General features: G+C 46.6%; 1 protein-coding gene across 1 annotated transcript in view; it reads left to right on the forward strand.

The window, feature by feature from the left end:
* PTPRT (protein tyrosine phosphatase receptor type T) overlaps nucleotides 1-23,476 on the forward strand; it is a 776,830-nt gene that overhangs the window by 710,606 nt on the left and 42,748 nt on the right. Inside the window, exons 20-21 of the mRNA XM_032606064.1 lie at nucleotides 13,202-13,278; nucleotides 22,331-22,367. Of these exons, the coding sequence (XP_032461955.1) occupies nucleotides 13,202-13,278; nucleotides 22,331-22,367 (114 nt within the window). The remainder of the gene's footprint in view (nucleotides 1-13,201; nucleotides 13,279-22,330; nucleotides 22,368-23,476) is intronic.

Raw genomic sequence — 23,476 nt, forward strand, 5'->3', positions numbered from 1 at the left:
CTCGGTTAAGCCTCACCGGCCTTTCAGTACCTTGAACTTTACACGCTCATCCGTGACACAGGGCCTTTGCACATTCTCTTCTCTATCAACATGCCCATCCCTCCTCTCTTCGCTCTGCTAAAGTTCTACTTATTCTTCAGATCTTAGCTCAGGTATCACTTCCTCAGGGAATTCTTCTGACCATTATAATTTGGTCAGAACCCCATTATTCACTCCGAGAGCACAAGGCATGTCTTCTCCTTAGTTCTCATCACTACCGTGATCTGAGAGCCTTTGCATGACTGTCTGCTGGCTGCCTAATCTCCTCACCAGAATAGGTGTCCTGCAACAACAGAGCTAGGGCTCTCTTGCACTTCTGTGTCCCCAGACCTGGCTTATGGCTGCTGCTCAGTAGACAGGACTGAATGTTGGAATGCACGGACTCCCTGCAAGGCCCCAAAGGGCTTGAGCCATGGGTCTCTCCCTTCTGGCTTCCCCCCAAAAATAGAGAGCACCCAGAAAGGATGGATGGAGGAAGTCTGAATCAGGATGACTCTAGGAACAGTGATAGTCGATCAAGGAAGACATTCTGAGCCTGAAGGAAGAGGGTGGAGAGATGGGACACAGGAGGGAGAGAGGAGGACAGTCGTATCCCCCTCAGGAGCCACATCTGAGAAGGCAGGATTCCAGGCAGCAAGGAGAACAATGAAAGGGATTAGACTGCATCATAGGGAGCAGAAGGTGCTGTCCGTGTCCCATCCACACCCCACGGCTCCGCCGCCTCCTTGTGCAGTAACTCCTGCTGGCACCCAGGCCCGGGACTAGGGTGAGGCAGGCGACGCACCCAGCATTCCAGGGTCTGCTCAGGCTCAGCTGTTGACCCTGCACCTGCCTGACCCTGAGAGCAAGCCCCTCCTTAAAGTGTGTGCCCTGGGGCCTCACTGGTTCCCCCCAGTCCTGCCCTATCTGCATCTTTTTGCCTGAGGACCTTCTCCAAAGCTGGGGCAGGATGCTCTGCCCAGGCACAAAGCTGTCTCTCCCTAGACCATGAAATAGCCCAGCTGCTCTTCCTCACCTTCACTGGGTTGTGTGTTCTACACCTTTCTCCAGAGCTTCCATGGGGAGTGGGCTGCAGTTGCCCACCCTTCCTGGGCTGCCTTCTCTTGGCTGTCTCACTCCCCTCCCCCTTTCCTCTTGGTGTCCTCTTCTCTTCCTATGTGAACTGCTTGCCCTGGAATCCTCATCTTGTATCTACTTCCGGGGAAACCCAAACAGAGGCAGAGGAAATTCAGACACCTGATGATACCGTCTTGGTGGGTTTAAAGAAACCTGGATCTCCTTTCTAATGTACGGGTCAGTAATTCTGTAGCGAATTGTGGCTGGACTGGGTAACCAGTGCATCCAAGAGCAGTGCAAGGCATAAAGGGGAACCAAGAAAGAAAAAAAAAAAACAGTCCTGGAATTGAAATGAAGAAGGGAACAGAGAAACAGCCCCGAGGATTGGAAAGCGTTCCTGCCCTTGTACGTTTCCCTCCCGGAGGCAAAGTCGTGGGCACTGGCTTGATAAATAGAAATATTCTTGGTGCAAAAAGAAAAGCGGGTGTGATTAGCATCTTAAGGAACCCAGGGCACTAGGAGGCTGGAGTGGAGGACAAAGGCCCAGGCCAGGGAGAACAGAGAAGATGAAAGGGGAGGAGAAGGAGGGAGGGCACAGTCTGCCAATGAAACAATGAAAGAGAAACCTTGGCTAAATAAGCCCTTTCTTCCAAAGGGTTCTGTTTAGAATTTAGCGGTAGAGACAGTGGGGTTTCCAGGGAGTAGAAAAGAAAGGAAGTGAAAGGAAATGAATGGGGAGAACAGGACAAAGAGTTCTTTACTCTTAAGTAGCCTTGGGGTATGTATGGTGGACAAGGGGAAATTTCAAGAATGCCAAGCTTTGCCCATGTGGAAGTTGCAGAGGGGGCTTCCTTGACTGGAAGGAAATTACACAGAGGAGAGGAAGTGACCTCAGGGGTGCAGATTTTATCAAATGAGGCTTCCCTTCTGGCATCTGTCGGGGTCCCAGCAGGAAATAGATGGGACCTTCAGATAGCGTGATTTGAGGATAATTTAATCAAGTGACTTTTTGCTTTAATGAAAATGTGAGCTAGCTGTGGGAGACTACAGGGAGTAGTATGGCACCCTGGGGCTAAATGCCATGCCTAGGCTGCAGAGGGTTCAGTAAGAAGAGGTTCCCAGGACCCAGAGAAAGAGGACCTGGTCAGAGGTGAGACCTTTAGTGGCCTTGCAGCCAGCGCATGGTGACCCCAAAAAAGGGAGCTGAAGGAATAAGTACCTCGATGGCACTCCCCACTTAATCCAGTCTTCTGCCAGTGCTTTCCAGTGGCTGAACCCAGCCAGAGCCAGAGGACAAGGGAATCTGTAGACAGAGTCCAGTGGTTCTCAAAGTGTGGTCCCTGGAGCAGGAACACCTGAGAACTTGCTAGAAATGCTCATTTTGGGGTCCCATCTAGACCTGTCAAAGCAGACATTCTGGGGGTGGCACCCAGCAATCTCTGTTCTAAAAAGCCCACCAGTGACACTGATGCACTCTCAGGTTTACGAACCTCTCATCTTTTTTTTCTTTTTATTAAAGAAAAGTTGATTTACAATGTTACATAAGTTTCAGGTGTACAGCGTAGTGATTCAATAACTTTTTTGGATTATACTCCATTTAAAGTTATTATAAAATATTGGCTATATTCTCTGTGCTGTACAATATGTCCTTGTATCTTACTTATTTTATACATAGTAGTTTGTACCTCTTAATCCCCTACCCCTATCTTGTCTCTCCCCCTTCCCTCTCCCCACTGGTAACCACTAGTTTGTTCTCTATGCGAGTCTGTTTCTATTTTGTTATAATCATTTGTCTTATTTTTTAGATTCCTCAGTGATAATATATAGTGTTTGTCTTTCTCTCTCTGACTTATTTCACTAAGCATGATACCCTCCAGGTCCATCCATGCTGTTGAAAATGGCAAAATTTCATCCTTTTTTACAGCTGAATAATATTCCCTTTTGTATATATACCACATCTTCTTTATCCATTCATCTCTTGATAGACACTTGGGTTGCTTTCATATCTTGGCTATTGTAAATAATGCTGCTATGAACATTGGGGTGTGTATATCTTTTCAAATTACTGTTTTCATTTTCTTTGGATAAATACCCAGGAGTGGAATTGCTGGATCATCTGGTAGTTCTATTTTTAGTTTTTTGGGGGAACTTCCGTACTGTTTTTCCACAGTGGCTGCACCAATTTATATTCCCACCAACAGGGTACAAGGGTTCCCTTTTCTCCACATCTTTGCCAATATTCGTTGTTTGTGGTCTTTTTGATGATAGCCATTCTTACAGGTGTGAGGTGATATTACACTGTGGTTTTGATTGGCATTTCCCTGATGATTAGCAAGGTTGAGCGTACAAACCTCTGATCTTATCCACAGGGATCAGCTTCCAGTTTAGAGAGGCAGGTGTGGAAGGCTGAAGGGCAAACAAGAGACCCAGGACATTTTCATTTTCTGAGACTTCTAACCCCCTGATTTAAGACAAGCCACTGGGCTCAGGTGCATTGGAGAACTGGGCATGGGGTCCAGCAGACCCAGGTGCTAGTCTCAGTTCTGCCCTTTACCTCACGCATGACCTTCAACAAGGTCACTGCATCTCTCTGACACTCAGGTTCACACCTTTCAGTGCAAAGAGTGCAAATTAAGATGCATAAATATTGACTCTGAACCTGGTTGTATAACCTTTTAAACCTAGGTGACACTAAGTCTAGCCTCTTTGAGTTCACAGGCAAGGAGCAATGGTCCAGAGATGTAGAACCCTGCCCATGGTCACGCAGAGTCTGTAGGACAGCCAGGACCAGAGCTCCGGGCTCTTGCTGCCCAGATGCCACGAGCTCCCTACCAAGGAGTCCCTCTGCATCTAGACATATCTGTGCTCTTGGGGGAGCGTGCGCTGAGGACTCTGACCTCAGAGCAGGAGATCAGGATGAACTCTTCAGGGAGGCTGTTTTCACTTCCAGGGAGGAACTCGGATTCAGATCAAGCTCAGGGGCTTCTTCTCAGAGCTGTTTCTCTGCTGATTTCTGGGGAGACCGTACTGGATGTCAAAACGGGTGCTTTGTTCAGTGTTCCCAGCTCCCCCTTCTCCTTGGCCGTCTCTGAGGGTGGCTCCTGCCTGGGCCTTCCAGAGCGATCCTGGCGCAGAAACCTTCAGTGCCCTTGTTTGTCAGAGGACTTGTTCCGGTCACTGGAGCCCTCTCTGCCTGCTTGCCGGGACTGCTGAGAAATTAAATGTCCCCAGGAGCAGCTCTCAATCTGTGACGGATGGGGGTGCGGGTGTAAGTACCCCAGGTCCCTCCCCGCTGAGGCGAAATAACTTGGAGGTTTGTATTCACACTCTCTCCTGGAGTAGCAGGAGAAAGTAAGAAAGTAAGCCCCAGCTTGATGACACAACCCTCACTGGTTTCCTTCCTTTCTGCCTCTTACTTCCCATTCCCCTTCTGGTGTTTCCCGGGATCATCTCCCAAAGCCAGTCCTTGCACTTCAGTCCTTGTCTCAGTTTCTGCTTCGGAAGGAATCCGGATCAGAAACCTTCCTCTCTTTCTTCAGAAAGTCCCCTTAGTGGGGTGTGGGCTGGACATCCTGCTTAGGATGAATCCACAAATTCATCAGCTGGGCCACTGTCCCCCTAACTTCTCTCGGTGCTCTGCGCCTCTACACTTAAGTCCCCTCTATGGCCCCAAAACTTTCATCTGTTGGAGCAGCTCCTCACGGGGCCCTGCAGAATGAAGCAGCCCATCCTCAGCCAGCAGGGAACTGGCAGCACAAGGAGACGCACAGAATGTCGGGCTATTTCTCTGTCATACCCAGGCCACCTGCTACCTTGGTAATGGTAATTCAATCAAGATTGAATGAGGAGACCTTTAGCTTCAGTGGGGTACCTGGGCAGTCTCGGCAGGATTACCTGCATCCTCGGTCTCCACTCGTGCAACGTGATGGCCTTAACATTTCCAGTACTTCTAGGAAACGATTTTTCAGCTCCACAATTCATTGTAATGAGTCAGATCTCTCTTCTCTGAAAAACTGCACCTTTTCTTTACCTTCCTCAGTGCCCAGAAGACAGGAGGAAAGTACATCCTGTATCCAAATGATATTGTCTTCCCCGCCCCACCTCTCTGAAGTGATTCTCTAAGTGGATGTGACTTGAGAAGACTGACTTAATGGGTTACCTCTGATGATGGAGGAGGAGGAGGAACTGTGGTTTGCTTTGAGAGTTAGACCTGCGTATGGGAGGACACTGAATCCTCTCCCCTGGCCAGGGATGGGGGGTGGGACACACAGTGGGATGGGACACAGTGTCAGAGTCAGAACCGGCATGGAGGGGTGTAGCGGCAGTGCGTCTTGGGGTTCCCAGAGAGGTAGGGACCCCACTACTCTACAAGGAAGGTGTCAGCCTTACACCTTCTAAGTTGTTAAACTGCTTGGAGCCTTGATTCTCTCAGCCACAAAATGGGTTATGATGAGAATCAAATAGCGTAGCATCCATAGGCTTCTAGAATGGTGCCTGGAGCATCTTATGCACTCCACAAAGATAAATTTCTGTTCCTTACACCCAGCACAGGTGAGTCTCTAGTCTCACGGCCTAATTCCAGTAAAAACTTTTGGTCTTTCCCAAGACATTGAATAGCCAAGGCACCCCCTGTGCTAAATAACTGAACATCAAATGGTCTGTACATTGAAACCTGAGTGTGCATCAGAATCTCCTGGAGGGCTTGTTAAAATGCAGATTGCTGGGCTCCACCCCAGAGTTTCGGATTCAGTGGGTCTGGGCTGGGACTCCAGTATCTGCATTTCTAACAAGTTCCCAGATGTCATTGATGCTATTGGCCAAGGAACTATATTTTGAAAACCACTGGTCTAGAATTACAATAAAACTGAATTTACACATTTGTATTGATTTCTCACAATACACCAGGTGCCTTCATATCTAACTGCTTTTCATCCTTGCAACAAGTCTGCAAAGGTGGAGAGGATTTTGATGTTGTCATTGGGTAAACTGAGGCTCGGGAAGGTACATCATCTGCTCCGGGTGATAGAGTTAGTGACAGACCTCAGGTCTGCTTTCAGAGCCTTCCCAAGCCCTCCCTCTCTCGTGCCGAAGGCAATGATTGGCTGCCAGTCTTGGGTCTGCAGGTGGGGTGAGGGGTCAGCTATGAGGCGAGGAAGAATTTGAGCCCAGGATCCAGGCACACTATGCCAGCCTTGTGTAGAGGAAAGAGCCTGGGTCCCAAGCCAGGTTACCGAAAATCAATTGTATGGCTAAAAGCAAGGGACCGGCTCCTTTCTGGTTCTCAGCCTTTCAGACACAAATACGAATTCACATATTGAACGGATAATTATTGAGCACTTACTATGTGCCATACACTATAGAGGAGTTCAGTAAATAGGGTGCCCGTTCTTAAATAGGGCGCGAAGGAGAGCCATGGTTAGTCAGATCGTCGCAGAAATAAAACTGCTCTAAGAGCTCTGAAGACAAGTGCAGGGAGCTGTTAGAGCCTGGGGTGGAGAGATCATAGAAGGCTTCCTGAGGGAGGAAGATTGAGCTGAAGAATGAGATGTTGCCAGCCTTATGGGGTTGAGGGCATTCCTTTCATGTGCAAAGGCCCTGTGGTCAGAGCAGACATGATGCATTTGAGCAACAGAAAGAAGGGCACGGTTTTCAGTCATATGTGGGGAGGGGGGCATGAGGCTGGACTTGGGAAATAGGTCCCAAACCAGATCATGCAAGGCATTGTGGGGTCTGGTCAGGCTTTGTTCTCTGTCGGTGACGTCTTGCAACTGATTCATACCAGCTTGCAAGAGATGATGGTTAAATTTTTCAGGAATTTTGTGAGCCAGTTGATACCACGTTGGTAGCTTGAAATCAGTCATGGTGGGAGTATTTATATCACAGAAATCAGATGTTACAGATCAGGGCCATTTCTTCCTCCAGAGAGCTCTTTGTTAAACTTTTACAACCTACCACTGGGCTTTGTTCGAAAACTACAAGGAACAGATTGATTCTAGAGGGGCAATGTTTCTGTTCCCCTTGAGTTGTGTTCCAGGGAGCTCTTTGGATCTCCGTGTCTTTGCAGTTATGCCTTCTCTCTACCAGTGGCCACTGGTTCTCTCCTCCTCCGTGCAAGCCAGTGCTGGCCCACCTCCTACCTCAGCTGAGAGCCGGGTAAAGCCAGGCTCCTGCACCTCCTCTTACCTCACCGTTGAGGAGTTTGTTTCTCCTCTATGTGACTTCTTCACTCGTCTTGAATATCAAACAAGGACTATCAGATTAGCTGTTTCTCAAGCTTGCAAAATGTAGATAGAGCATAATGAACTTTCTGGGCTGTTTGTAGATTACTTTGTATAAACTCCTTTACATCGCCCACTGCCCCATCTTTCTCCATGTGCATGTGGATAAACACAATTTTTTTTATCCTTCTAATTATATAAAGTTAGAAGGAGAAGGGGACACAGAATAATATTAGCGTCTCCCCGAAGGAATAAATAAACCATGAAGGCAGTGCTACTCCTTGCAATGCCTTTCTGATGGACCTGTAGCTGAATTCTGCCCTTTCATGAATATACACAGTAACTCTTTGCCTCTGTAGAAAGTTGGATTTACATTTTGTACAGAAGGGCAAATGGGAAGCACTAAGTTTCTAACCGTCTCCGCCATCAGCTCACTGCCTGCCTCACATCCAGCCCAGAATCACCATTTATTAAGCACCTGCTGCATACCAGGCACTGTGCTCACACTTTTTTTAAGAGCAGTTTTAGTTTCAGAAAAATTGAGCGGAATGTCCAGAGAGTTCCTGTTTACTCCTACCTCCCATCCCCCTTCAGTTTCCCCTGTTATTAACATGTCGCATCAGTGTGATACGTTTGTTTCAATTGGTGAACCAATATTGATCCTTTTTTTATAAGATAGTATCTCATTTTTTTATTGAAGTTTAGTTGATGTACAGTATTATATGTTACAAGTGTACAATATAATGATTCACAGTTTTTAAAGGTTATACTCCATTTATGGTTATTATAAAATATTGGTTATTTTCCGTGTTGTACATTATATCCTTGTAGCTTATTTTATACATGACAGTTTGTACCGCTTAATCCCTTACCCCTATAATGACCCTCCCCTTTCCCTTTCCCCACTGATAACCACTAGTTTGTTCTCTGTATCTGTGAGTCTGCTTCCTTTTTGTTATAATCACTAGTTTGTTGTATTTTTTAGATTCCACATATAAGTGATATCATACAGTATTTGTCTTTCTCTGTCTGACTTATTTCACTTAGCATAATACCTTCCAAGTCCATCTATGTTGTTGCAAATGGCAAAATTTCATTCTTTTTTATGGCTGAGTAATATTCCATCACATATATATACACCACATCATCATCTTTTTTTTTAGTGTTTGGTTTTTTTTTTTTCCTCAACATTTTTATTGTAGTATAATTGCTTTACAATGGTGTGTTACTTTCTGCTTTATAACAAAGTGAATCAGTTACACATACACATATATCCCCATATCTCTTCCCTCTTGCATCTCCCTTCCTCCCACCCTCCCTATCCCACCCTTCTAGCTGGTCACAAAGCACCAAGCTGATCTTCCTGTGCTTTGCGATCCATTATTACTAGCTAAAGTCCATAGTTTACCTTCGAGTCCACTCTGTGTTGTGCAGTTCTGTAGGATTTAAAAAATGTACAGTGACACATATCCACAATTACAGTATTATACAGAAGTTTCACTGCCCTAAAAGTTCCCTGTGCTCTACCTAGTCATCCCTCCCCCCAAGTCCCTGGCAATCATGGATCTTCTTACTGCCTCCATAGTTTTGCCTTCTCCAAAATGTCATAGAGTTGGAATCATACACTATGAAGCCTTTCAGGCTGGGTTTTTTCACTTAGCAGTATGTGTTTATGTTTCCTCCATGTCCTTTCCTGGTTTGAGAACTCATTTCTGTATATTACCAAAGACATGGATATACCATGACTTGTTTGTCCATTCACCTATTGAAGGACATCTTGGTTTTTCTTAAGTTTTGGCAATTATGAGTAAACCTGCTATAAACATTCATGTGCAGGTTTTTGTGTGGATGTAAGTTGCAGCTCATTTGGGTAAATACCAGACAGTAATTGCTGGATCATATGATAAGAGTGTGTTTAGTTTTGGAAGAAATTTCCAAACTGTCTTCCAAAGTGGCTCTACCATTTTGCTTTCCCATCAGCAATAAGTGAGAATTCCTGTTGCTCTGCATCCTCGCCAGCATTTGGTGTTGTCAGGGTTCTGGATTTTGGCCATTCTGGTAGGTGAGTAGAGGTATCTTTTTGTTGGTTTAATTTGCAGTTCCTAGTGACATATGATACTGAACATCTTTTCATATGCTTATTTGCCATCCATATATCTTTTTTCGTGAGGTGTCCGTTCAGATCATTTGCCCATTTTTTAATTGGGTTGTTTACTTATTGTTGAGTTTTAAGAGGTCTTTGTATGCTGTGGATCCAACTCCTTTATCGGGTAGTCTTTTTCAAACGTTTTCTCCCAATCTGTGGCTCATCTTTTCATTCTCTTAACGTCCTCACACTTTTCATGCCTGCATTTTCTCATTTAATCCTCCCAACATTCTGTGAGCTATATAGTATTGAGCCATATAGCATTTTCCTAAGAAAACCAAGGCTTAGAGAGATCAACTGACTTGCTAAGTGATGGAGCTAAGATCTGAACCCAGATCTGACCCAGAGCTTCAGACCTCCCATCACCGCGTCTGCTGTCCTACTTGCCACAGGTTAGCCCATGTGGGAATAAATCTTGATCATTTTGTACTAAAGTACCCTTTCACAGTCTCAGAAGATAGTCTCTATTTGGATGCTCTTCAGAGCCCGGCATGGTGACTTGCATCTAAGTACCTGAATAGGACATAGAAAGCCCTCTTCAATCTAACCCCCACCTGCCTCTTCTCCCACTGCTAATTGCCTCCCATTCCATGTTCACAAGACAAGAAACTGTTTGCAGGTCGCCAGTATGCTTGCTTTTCCAGGACCTCTGCTCTCTTGCTGTTCTCTCTGACGGAAAGACCCTTCCTCATTGTCCATTGGTCAAGCCTTACTTTCAGTTCCTCATTCACATATCACTTCACAAAGCCCTCTAGTCCCCACTTTCTAGACCTTGAAATTTCACTTCTCTGTACAGTCTATCTACCCCACTACATTGACAAACTCCCTGAGCACTTGGAAAACACTTTCCAAGTCCCTTCAACAAGCCTGTGTGTAGTAGGTGCTCAGTGAATTTGTTCTTAATAAATGAATAAAGGTGATATTGACAAATGCCATCATCTAGTGGTTAGAGGCACCTCTCATCTTTAAGAATATTTAACTAAAAGAAATAAGTTTCTTTCTTTTCTTTTTCTTGTTAATCATATTTGCTTTCAGACTTTCAATTTTGTTTTATATTAATGAAAATTCCCTTTCAACGTTTTACACCAGAAGATCTGTTTCCAGTGCTTTAGACTTCAAGGGCAGGCATAATTCAATAAATAAAGGAGATTTTTTGAATCGATGAGTCATTAGTGAGACCAATGAGTGAAAACACATTACACATTTTTCACTTTTTTGAGCCTTACAGTTTTGGTAACCGCTGGTAACAAGGCTTAACAGTCTGAGCTCAGAGTCAGCTGCTGGGTCTTGTCTGAACCCCTGCTGGGTGGATGTGCCCCAGGACGTCCCACTGCAGGAGCTGGGGACCAGACACTTGCACAGACTGCAGTACCTGTTGAGATGCTAGAAGTCCAGGGACAGCACATCGTGTGAACAGAGCAGGGATTCAGGGTCAGACAGTCCTAAGATAGAATCCCAGCCACTTGTAGGCTGTGTAATGTTGGAAACTTGCGTAATCTCTCTGAGCCCCAGTTTCTTCATCTGTGAAATGGGAAGAATAAAAATACTACATCATTAGTATAATAACCTGTGGAGCAATTTGGAGGAATAAATGATTGAGTGAGATAATGTATGTGAAGCCTCTGGTATCTACCATCAACTCCATAAAGATTAGCTTCAAACTCCTTCCCCACTTCACACCCCACTCCGCCACCCACCGAAAGGGATCACTTAGACCTCCCCCGCACTCCCTCTGGTTGATTCCACGGAAACTCTTCCCCATGATGAGTAAGAAACATGGCATCCGGTGTAGCTCAGTATCTAGCACAGTGCCTGCCGTATGGCAGATGCTCACTTAACTATTTTTGAATTGATTAATTAGTTAATGAATGAATGGATGTGGGGTGGTGTCCTGTCCAGCCCTGGCCTGCTTGTCCATGCTTGGTCCCATTCCTTGCCTTCTCCTGCTCAACTTTCCATCGTAGGGATCTGACCCTTGCAGGTTGCGTTTCTCAGCCTCTCGTCAGCTGGCTGCTGTTTGGCCAATGACGTGCACTGGTGGGAGATTGGAAGGTGGGAGAAAGGAAGAAGCCGGGGTATTTCTCCCTCTCTGTCCTAGTCAGAGGCACCTTCTTGAACAGTGAGGGAGTCTCCTCCTTTTCTCCAGCTCCCACCAGAGAGGCCCACTGCAGCTCCAGCTTCCACAGGTGGCCCCCACCCCTGGGCTCTGGTGCCCTGGCTTCCTCCCTCTGTCCCACCGATCCTGGGGAGGCAGTGTCTCCTTGTTGATGTTTATCTCTGAGTTACTTCTCCCTCCTCCCTTTAGCCTCTCAACCCTTCCATCACCCAGGTAACCACTTCTCTGTCATTAATTCCCTCTGCTGTGTACCCTCGAAGTACTTTCTACTATCCTGCTTAGGCCCCTCTGGGGAATCAGGAGTGTCTGAGCTCAGAGTTAAGAGAACCCCACTCTTCCAAGCTCCACCATCCACTGGCCATGTGGCCAGTCAATCCTTGGGAGCCTCAGTTTCCTCATTTGTAACAAAGGTTAACAGCATCCATCTTACTTCTCTCCCAGGGTCACTTTGAGAGTCCAATGAGATAATCCATTCATATACTCACCAAGTACTTACTGAGTACCTGTCACAGGTGCATGCGGAGGATGGAACAAGGAGCAAAACACCTAATGTCCCTGTTCATGGGGGTTCCAGTTAGTAGTAACAGGTGGCCTTGTAAACTGCCAAGTTCTGGAAAAAGCTAATGGGATTTGGTGACCCGACTTCCTTGATCCCCAGAAACCCTTGGGGGTGCCCAGAGTTCTCCACTCCACTTATGGGGAGCCCTAGCCCTGACCTAGAGTAAGGTGGCCTGGCCAGTGGATGCAGCAACACGCGGTGATACGTGCATAGTGACGGGGACAGAAAGCTGAGCCCCTCCCCCCACCAGACCCAACCCAGGTGTTCTGTTTGCGTGTCCTCTAGCGTATGGGAGCTCACTTTAATTGACTGTAAAGGATTCGCCTGATTCTTCTGCTGTAATGGGTTTTTCTTTTAATCATTTCAATTTGGTGTTATTTGAAGTAAGCGTGCCATTGACTAAAGCCTGCAAATCTTGTTTGTGCCTAGATCGTTTTTGAAATGGTATTCTCTGTAACACAATTTTTAGTTATTGATGACCTCTTTTAATCTAATGATTTAGTCGGCTTCACTTGAATGATAACATTGATAACAATATGTGGCCGACGGTCTGTTTGCAGCAATATTCCAAGAGGCAAAAGGCAAGCGTTTGTGCACTTGTGGAAAATAGGTAAATGTGCCAGTTTTAAGCAAGCATGAAAATGGGGCATATTAATTTGGATCTAACATTTCTCGCTTCCTGAGTGTCTTCATATGGTCTTTCCTGTGTTGTCCTCTGGAGAAGGCATTTCCGTCCCCATTTTAATGACAAAATCACTGAGATTTAAAGAAGCAGGGCACTCTCCCCGGTAGGTAATGACAAAACCAGAATCAGAAGGGCAGGTGGAAAAAAAGAGAAGCATATACAGGCCCTTTTCTAAGGCACGGTCATCTCCCTAAGCCTCAATTTCCTCATCCGTAAATGGGGATAATAACTGAGGGTGATGCTAGGGGTTAAATGAGAGCGTGTCTGTCAGTAGCATGGTGCCTGGCACATGCTGATTGATAAATGGTGGCTCTGAAGCAGGGCAGACTCACCCGAAGCCTTCTCATCCCCCATCCCCTTGTTTTCTGCTCTCTCTCTGCAGATGACCATTCTCGAGTGAGGCTGCTGGTGCTGGATGGAGACCCACACTCCGACTACATCAACGCCAACTACATTGATGTGAGGCTCTCCATGGGGCTGGGCAGCTGGGTTCTGGGGTTGGCTACAGTAGGCTGAAGATCTGTGGCTGTGCCCGCAGCCGCTCCCCCAGACAGTGGCCCTCCTAGAACAGGTCCAGAGGGTCTGGCTCCTCCCTGTAACTAGCTGATTAGCCATGTAAAGCTGCATCCACTTTCAGGCTGGCTGGAGTAGCCTGCTCTGTGGGAACCCAGGATTGCCCGTCTTGTTCATTCACCCATTAATTCTTTTGTATGTCCGTCCGTTTACCCATTCATTCATTTATTTGAAGGTACAGCCATTTATGCAACAAAAATTTCAGAATACCTACTGTATGTTGGATGCTATAGGAACCATAAAGCTAAAAATGCCGTGGTCTCTACCCTCTAAAACCTTAGCAGGAAGATAAGCTGTGCACATCAATAATTCCAGGGCAAACTAGAAAGTGGTGAGTGTCATGAGTTCAGATAAAATGCTACAGGGATTCAGAGGTGGGAGGGAAAAAGTCACTCTTCTATCAGGAATGCGAAGTGTGATGTGAACCAAAACTTCAAGCACAGGTAGAATTTAAAATCAAAGAGGGGGAAGATGGGCCTCTGCCAAAGAAAAGCACAAGCTGAGATGTAGCAGAGGGTAAGTAGCAGCTCAGTTCGAGGGGAGCAGAGACTCTATAATGGGAATAGTGGAAAATAAGGTTGGAGCTAGATCACTGATGCTTTGTGATCAAACGTAGGAAGTCAGACTTTATTTTGTAGGCAAGAGAAAGCTATGGAAAGTTTTTGATCAAGGAGGTGACCGGTTCAGAGCTGAGCTTTGGGATGATTTATCTATTACCCAGGGTAAGATCGATGAGAGGGAAGAGGGTCTGGGAATAAGACCCCCGATTAGGAAAGGGGGCTGCTTCAGTGTTCCAGAGAATATGGAGGAAGGAACTAAATACAGCAGGAGCCAAGACGGGCATACACGGAAGTAAGAGAGTTTGTAAAAGGGAAGCATGGTCCCTGGGACCAGAGAGACATCCCAGAATGACCGATGCAAGCCAGGCTTCTGAGGACCTCAGCTAGGAGTCCAAGAACCTTGACGAAAGGCTCAGAGATCCACCTTGGTGCCTCTGACTCCCAAGTGTTTTTGTAGACAAGCTATAAGGCACTGTGGCATGCTTTTGAATTCCCCATTGTGTATTGAGCCTTGTGTTAGGCATTTGCCTGTTTGCCCTCAGATCTATTTCTTGTCCTTCCCTGTTCTGCTTTGTGTTGCTGGTATGCGTGTGTGTCTGTGTGCGTGCGCATTGTGCATTGTGTGCCTGTGCATGTGTGCAGGTGTGTATATGCATGTGTGTGTGTGTGCACGTTTGTGTGTTTGCATTGCGTGTTTTTATGTGCATGTTCGTGTGTGTATGTTCGTGTGTGTGCATATGTGCGTCTGTGTGTGTGCGTGTGTGTGTGTGTGTGTGTGTGTGTGTGCAGGGAGGAGAGCGAGCTGACCCTTTAAGGAAGGTGCGATGGGAGATTGGCAGGTGATGGGATGGGAGAAGCCATCGTATTTATCTGCCTCTCTTGTTTCCTGGGATGACAGCTCCAGCAGTGGCTGCATCCCGTCTGTGGCTCCATCAGGCAGGACCACCAGAGTGATCCAGCCTTGACAAGGTGGCCCCAGCTCCTGGGCTGGTGACTTCTCTGTCTCCCGTTATGTGCTGGTTCTAGGGGTGACCACATCCTCTTGCCATTGCTGACCTCTGGGTGGCCTCACTGTTCCGTTTTGCAACTTAGCTCCTCCATCACCTGTATAACCAGCTCCCTGTACTGAATTCCCTCTGTCTGAAACACCTGGAATGGTTCTCCGCCTGGACTCTGGTTAACAAGAAAATTCACAAGGAGATGGCCTGTTCTGAGCAGCCTGTCTCCAACATGGAGAAAGCACTCAGCATTCACCCATCATGCCTTCAGCCTTTCCCTCATGCATCTGGTATTCATTTCAAACACACAGCGGATCCTCCACTGTGTGCCAGAAACACAGACCTTAAAAGGGACTCAAGTCTGGTGAGGGAGTCAGATAAGAAAAGAGACCCTCGAAGAGCAGGGGCCATGGAACGTAAAGGAAAATCAAAGCCTCAAGGTGGGAGTGGCGTGATCAGTGAAGCCTTCCTGGAGGAGGTGACACAGTGCTGCTTTAGCCAATGAGTGAGAGTCAGCCGATGGTAGTCAGGCAGGAAGGACCGATGGTGGCTTAAGAATTATTGATCACCTCTAGTGTACCAACATTGCCTTAACTAGTATCACAACTCACAAAGTAAATGCCATTACTACCCATTTCCAGATGAGTGAACTGGGGCTCTCAAGGTTATGAAACTTCTCCAGGATGTGAGGGAGGGGACAGCAGGAGTCTGCATTGGCGGTGCCTCCCCAACCGTGCCCTGCTGGCTTTAATAACGACAGTAATGCAATGACAACATCCCAGGGCTCTAAATGAGTCACTCTTGGGCCCTGTGAGGGGTGGTTTTAAATGAATCTGTTTATTGAGACCTCCCACTAGCCCTCTAGGATAGGTGACCACCCCCATTTTCCAGATAGGGAAGCTGAGGTTTAAAGAGATTGCACAGCTTGGGTGTGGGCATCTGCTCCGTGGCAGAAACAGACTGGAAACCAGACCCGAATGACTCCCAGGGCAGGGCTGTTGGTCCTGTCCCTCCTCACCCACTCGAAAGACACCACCTTGCACGCAGCACACAGTGGGGACTCGGGCAGCGCATGCGGAACCAAACTGAGTTGGTTCCTTCCATTTCTCCTCGACTTTGACTCTGGCTGAGTGGATGGGGCAGCCCTGACAGCCATGCCCACGAGGGGTCTGCTGGCCCAAGTTGCCATATCTGGCATTCATTGCCTGAGTGCTAACCTCCGGCAAAAGGCATTTTCCTGGATAGACAATCCAAAGTTGAGGGAGGATGTGACTGCGGTCAGAGCCAAGATGCACTTTGGTATTTTATAGGCAACAAAGGAAATTGTTTTAAATGCAAGTGAATCTCTGCAACATCAGTACTAATAACAGCACCCATTTCTACCAGGTTCTTACCATCACAGTGCATTCTGAGAGCCTTTAAGGATAAGAGGCCAGGGGTGGAGGTTAAGAGGCTTGCTCAAGGTCACACAGCTAGAATCCAGTTCTCTGCCCACCTTCTCCCTCTCTCTAGGAAGTAGATTGTGCAGACAGGCCAAAGTCTCTGCTAGAGCTGTCTTACTAAGTGATACTGGACTCTGTGCTGTGATTAGAGTCAAGGGCTCACGAGACCAGAGTCGTGACATGAATTCAGTCCTTACAGAGGCCACATTGAATCCAGGCCTTTCTGCTCACTAGCTTTATGATATTAGGCAAATTATTTACCCATTTGGATGTCTGTAAAATGGGATGATGCCAACCTGTAAGAATGTGACAACTGATGTGAAGTGTCTATCTGTCAGGGTCCCATTGGGAGACAGAGGGTCACTCAAAGGGAATTTAATAACAGTAGGAACAGGATTAAAGGAAACTAAGGGGGGAGGCAAAGTGGCAGGAGTTCAGTATCCCCAGGCTAGAACCAACAGGAAGCTCTCAAGCTGCTGAGAGCAGGGAGAGTAGCTGTAAGCAGGGGGCTGCCTGATTGGAGCTGTAGCCTTTGATGGAAAGTCAAGGCCAAGCCATGGTGACCTGATAGGGAGAGACCCAAAAGAACCTACACCCCAACCTCCCAATGGCCTCTGAGCTCCTGCTTCTGCTCCGCATTGACCAAACCCAACTAGCAGCTGGAGGGCATGGAAGCCTGTGGTGTCCTCCATACAGGTCAACCTCCCAGGGCGCGAGCAGAGCAGGGAAGGGAATAGAGAGTCAATGGAGGGACAGAGGAGACACCAAGCATGAGCTCCTTTTAGCACAGCGTGAGCAGTACGGGGTGGAGGGGAGGGGGAATCACATCAGTTGTGACCCCCTGTACACTCCAGCAAAGTCAAAATCCCCAGGGTCTCTGTGGGGATTCCTGGCAGACACACCCTAGGTAGCTGTCTAGGGCTCACCCCTTGGCCCTGGTTTCCACCCAGCCAAAATCCTCCCTGCACTCCAGAGGGCTAACTGCCCACGCTAGAATCATTTATCCCCAATTCAATCTTGACAATTCATTAAAACAACTCCATTTGGATAATGAACTAGATGGGGCCAGCCCTGTAGGCCTCCAGAGGCCGTGGTTCTCCTGTCTGAACCATACCTCCGGCACATTGGTTTGCACACCCAAGAATGTATTGGCCACTTGAATCTGTTATAAATTACCAGTCTGGAAATAAATATCGTCTCTGGGTCCCCAGTAAGTAACAGATGCATGGTCGCGGAGTGAGATAAACGCATGTTGGATGCAAACCTCTTTCCCATTGCTCACAGGCAGCTGGAGGCAGGCCCAGTACCGGTTTGCAGTCCATGTGCGTGCTGTGTAGGTGGGACTTAAGTGAACTCAAAGTTCTTTTAAGGTTAGGAAGTTTTCTGTACCAGCTCTTGGGAAATCCCCAGAGCAGCCCCAAGTGAGCAGTACGTTTCCTCTCATCTCCATCGCTGAAGAGTGAGGTGGTTTGAATGCTTTCTCTTGGGGACTGCGTGGGTTCCTGGAGGCCAGAGAGGGTCTCTTGACTCGGATGCCACGTGTGGACAGGAACGCAGCGTGCATGCGTTCATTCTGTATGCATTTATCAGGGCTGACTGCCCAGGCAGACTTCTCCATGCTGGGGACACAGCCATGAGCAAGCCCATTACAGCCCTGCCCTGCTGGAGCTCTCATTCGACTGGGAAAACAGATGATAAGCATGTAAATAAACAGAGACTTCGGTGGTGAGTGCCCTGAAGAGAAGTAAACCAGAGAAAGCCAAAAGAACCAAGGATGTCAGGGTGGGCAGCTAAGGGCTGTCTGTGGAGGTGACTGCCGTCCCAGCAGAAGCCTGGATGGAAGGGGAGAGCAAACCACTCGGTTATGTGGGGACAGGCGCAGCAGGCGTGGGTAGGGGCCAGTGCTAAGGCTTATAGGTGGAAACATGATGGCTGCTTCTGAAGAAGAGCAAGACAGCCAGTGAGCCGTGGGGAGGGTGGTAGGAAAACTGAGAATATTGCTGAAGGGATGAAATGGGAATAACAGGGATGTTGAGACGCCCAAACTAGGCTTAAGGGGCCAGTTCAACTGCCATGACCTCAGAGAACACTTCTCTGGCCTTCTGGCACATCTTCCTCTTGGTGGCCCTTATCCCAGTTTGTTGATGTCTACAAGCTGCTCAGAACCTGAGCCCACATCCATCAGGTCCACTTTTGTACTTCCAGTGCCTTGTACAGAGTAGTAGATGCTCAGTTAATACCTGTCAATTGAATATTGAAGGACTGAGTAAGCAAACGAATGAACAAAATAGTGAAACCAAGTCATCTGACTCCCACAGTTGAAATGTGAATTTCTTGCTCAGAATTTCATCCCATTGACGTTGAAGTGTGTTAGAATCTTCCAAATCCCATGCAGTTTGTCTTTTGCCTTTTGTCTGCCAATTAAGGCCTTAAGGGAATGCCCCAACCTCACCTCAGAGACATATTCATGCACGTATGCCACCGACCAGTCTCTGCTGAAAACTATACCCAGCTCTGGGTGGCCTGTCCCATGGCCCAGAAGGAGAAAATATTAAAAAAAAAAAAAAAAAAAAAAACTTGTTGCAACATACATTGTAAGGGTGTTAACTGGGCATCTACCAAGCCCTGCAGGGCTTAGGAGGAAGGAGGGCTCATTTGAAGTGCAGTGTGGGAAGCTGGGGTAAAGGGTACATGGAAGGGTCCGGAGAGGGACAACTGGAAATGAGGCTGGAGACGAGGATGGAGACAAGGGATTAGTCCCAAGCTGAGGCATTTGGACATGATTGTACAGGCAACGGGGAGCCACTGTAGGCTTTTAAGTGGGGAAACAACATAATCAGATGTACGCTGGGGAGTTCATTCTGGCAGGAAGCAGATGGACTCTGGGACTGGACTGGAGGCAGGGAGGCCAGCATGAGCCTACTGTCTTGGCCCAGATCAGGGAGGACGAAGGCTGTAAGAAGGAATGACGTGAGGATGACAGAAGAGGATGGACTTGAGAAACCGCATCTTTCCACACTGTAGGGTACTATTTTCTATTCCCAAGCCTACTCAAGAAGACTCCCATAGTCTAATTCTTCCTGTGAGCCTGGGAATCACTGTCCATCTTAACTCAAAGGAACAGAGAGCTCTTTGTGCCTCTCATCTTCCTTCCTACCTCTCACGGCTCAGAGAAGGGCTCAGTTACTACATTTATAGGCAGAGCAGGAAAGCAAAGGGGAGGGAAGGGCTTCCCATCTCAGGATCTCTGTGATGGCCAAAACAGACTTTTTAATCGTGATAGGCACTCAATGAATGCTTTCCAGATACACAACAAAATAATAATAATAGCAAAGACATACATGTTAAATCCTAGACTAGTGCCTGATACATAATAATTGTCATATATTAACTCACAACCCTAACAGCAAGGCTGTAATATAAATGCTGTTACCCCCATTTAACAACAGAAATTAATTGAGGCACAAGGAGGTTAAGTAACCTGCCCCAGACCACACAGCCTAAAAGGGACAGAGCCAGGATTCACACCCAGGCAGTTTAAATTCAGAGTCCGTGCATAAAGCTACTATGCTATGTTGCCTTTCTTATTTTTTTTAATTTATTTTGTTGAAACGTCGTTGGTTTCCAATGTTGTGTTCATTTCTGCTGAACAGCACAGTGATTCAGTTATATATCTACATTCTTTGTCATATTCTTTTCCATTATAGTTTATCACAGGATATTGAATATAGTTCCCTGTGCTATACACTAGGACCTTGTTGTTTCTATATATACTAGTTTGCATCTGGTAATCCCAAACTCCCAATCCATCCCTCCCCACCCCCTCTCCCCCTTGGCAACCACAAGTCTGTCCTCTGTGTCTGTGAGTCTGTTTCTGTTTCATAAATAAGCTCATTTGTGCCATATTTTAGATTCCACATATAAGTGATATCATATGATATTTGTCTTTCTCTGTCTGACTCACTTCACTTAGTATGATAATCTCTAGGTCCATCCATGTCACTGCAAATGGCATTATTTCATTCTTTTTATGGCCGAGTAGTATTCCATTGTATATATGTGCCACATCTTCTTTATCCATTCATCTGTCAGTGGACATTTAGGTTGTTTCCATGTCTTGGCTATTGTGAATAGTGCTGCTATGAACATAGGGGTGCATGTATCTCTTGGAATTATAATTTTGTCCAGATATATGCCCAAGAGTGGGATTGCTGGATCATATGGCAACTCTAGTTTTTTTGAGGAACCTCCATACTGTTTTCCACAGTGGCGGCACCAATTTACATTCCCACTAACAGTGTAGGAGGGTTCCCTCTTGTCCACACCCTCGCCAGCATGTTATTTGGAGACTTTTGAATGATGGCCATTCTGACCAGCGTGAGGTGGTACCCCACTGTGGTTTTGATGTGCATTTCTCTAATATATGCTGCTTTTCTGGTTGGTCTCTCAACAGCTTGTTTATTGGGCGTTTGCTCTGAGATTCACACGGTGCTAGGCTCCACAGAAAATTTTTTAAAACTTAGGAGGCAGTGTGTGTCCTCAAGAAGCTGACAACCCCACTAAGAAGACAGGACCACTCAAAGAGTTTAGGTGGGGCTGTTGATTCCTGGTGGTTAATCCAACAGTTGTGGCCATGACACTGGCCTTGGGTTGTTATTGACAGTCAACCCAGGTGTTACTAGAGTATGCCAGGTAATTCTTACAAAGTACCTACTAAATAGTTATGGAGCAAGTGGAAGTCTGTACGAGATGTACAGGGAACTTAGAAATGAATCTTTAGATCAGAAAGTAGATCCAGAACTTCTGAGACACCATCATGTCTGTTCTCCACGAACCATGCAGATGACTTTTCTATTTGATTTCCTAAAGAAGAGGGTCTTGAGGTAGCTTATCCTCCTTAGCAGAACACAAAGACTCACCAGCAACGTTAAAGACAAATGTTCATCAGACTTTCGGGTTTGTCTTCTCCTGAGGTTGTTAACTGTAGAAGAAAGCGGAGTGTCAGGACTTTCCAACACCCTCTCCACCAACAGGCTCCATAATTGGCATATATATATTTTTTTGATTTATCCTTTCATTCATGTATTTACTCGTTCAATAAATACTAATTACGTTCAGTGTTATGTACTAAGTGCAGATCTGTCTCCAAAACTTGAACTTCTACCCAATATGATATGCTTCCTCTCTGTAGCAAAAAAGGGGACCCTCCATGTAGGACATGCCCAGACAAAAGAGAAGGTTGTCCTCAACCGTTCCCCAATGATTAGGATTATGGGGCACCAGAGTAACCACACATCAGAGCCCAGCAGGGCCTACTGAAGACTCTGAAACGTACAGGGAAATCAGAAACTGATCTCTGAATCTGAAAGTGGCTTTATCAGTCTCTAGGGCACACCTACCTGGGGTTTCCCCCCCCCCCCCCCCCCCCCCGCAAATGAAAGGAACTTCAGTTCCAAGCCCAGCCATGTAGCACAGAGGGGCAGTGTGACATCTTTTCCTAATTGTTACTGATGCAAGGAGCCAGCAAGGTGATTGTTTTCTTCTTTCAGGTGCCCTACGGGGCCTTGCACAGTGTTCTGCATGTAATCACGGCTCAGGAAAGACTTGGTGGTGGTTGATATCCCACAGAAACCTGAAAATTCCTTCTCCACCTTTTTCGGGGTGCATAGCCATAACTGATGGCCATCTGACTTTTGCTCCTAGTCCGTGGCTCCAAGGCAAGCCTGTACGGGCCCCTCACAAGGAACTATAATGATAGCTAACATTTAGTGATGGACTGAGCATTTTACGTGCATTGTCTTATTTAATCTTTGCCACTGCCCTGGGAAATGTCTAATGCTAGTTTCATCTTGCTTATGAAGAGACCGAGCCTCGGAAAGGATAATTATTAGTATTATGCTGTTTGTAAGCTTCACTGTTCTTTTGTTTTGTCATCCAGGGGTACCATCGACCACGGCACTACATTGCTACTCAAGGTAAGTGCCCTCCTTTTCCTCTAAAGGGCCCTTGCCTTACACTGGAGGAGAGGAATGAGCTTCTACCAGCCAAGAAGTCATATAGGAGCAGGGCTGGAGAGCCTCCCGAGGTCTCGAGATTGTTCATTTGTTTGGGAAGGAAGGAGGTGACAAGTTCAGCTATGGGGGGAGGGACGTAAGGGAGAGAGGAAGGAGGTGTCACTAGGAAATGGTCAAGAGAGATGGGCCCTGGACCAAAAGCATCAGCCTCAGGCACGTGCCATCAATATCCACCATTCGGAACTGGAGCTCTCGGTGCCGACGCTCCTAGAAAGCAGCTTACCAGGATGTTATCAGAAGACTTAAAAATGACTATACCTCTCAAACTGTGAGGAAATCCTGTGGATGATTATATATATGTGGACAGTGACACATATAATAAGATACCCTTCACAGTGTTACCTAATAGGAAAAAAAGTGAAAAATCTTAAATGCCCATCAATTGGTAGATTGGTTGAAGTGTGACACTTCCATGTTATGGAAAATTATGCAGCTATGAAAAATGTCACGGCAGGTAAGAGTTTTTAAGGGCATGGGAAAATACGTATAATAGATATAACGCTTATTATAGCAAATACAATATATATACACATACATATATATTTGTACAGAAAAATGGCATTCAAAATTTTGTATCAGATAACACTTATTACTCTTGTAATTTTAAAAATGATGGAGGCCCAGGACATTGAAAGAGAAATTTCCAAGGAAATTTCTGTGGACTCTCAGATTCTGTCTCCCATTTCTTGTCTATTTTTCTTCCCTTCTTTCTGTCCAGGCTCCAGACAAATGCATTTGTCAAGCTCAGAATCGGGCATCTTCTGTCTGTGCTCTCAGCATCTGACTCCTGGCAGCTCCTCTGCCCTCCCACCCCACCCCCACCCCAATTTCCTTCCCGTCTCTCACTGAGGCTCTGGAGCCCAATTTTTGAAAACTCCCTTAAGCTATGTCATTAACCCCTAATATAAGGTGATGGGTTGGCGGGAAAGTGGGGCTGGTGGAAAGGGTCTGAGCAGGAGGGCGACGGAGAGGAGAATCTGCGGGCATTTCCAGGGGACGCTGCAGACCCT

The sequence above is a fragment of the Phocoena sinus genome, chromosome 15, assembly GCF_008692025.1.
Source record: "Phocoena sinus isolate mPhoSin1 chromosome 15, mPhoSin1.pri, whole genome shotgun sequence".
Lineage (NCBI taxonomy): Eukaryota > Metazoa > Chordata > Mammalia > Artiodactyla > Phocoenidae > Phocoena > Phocoena sinus.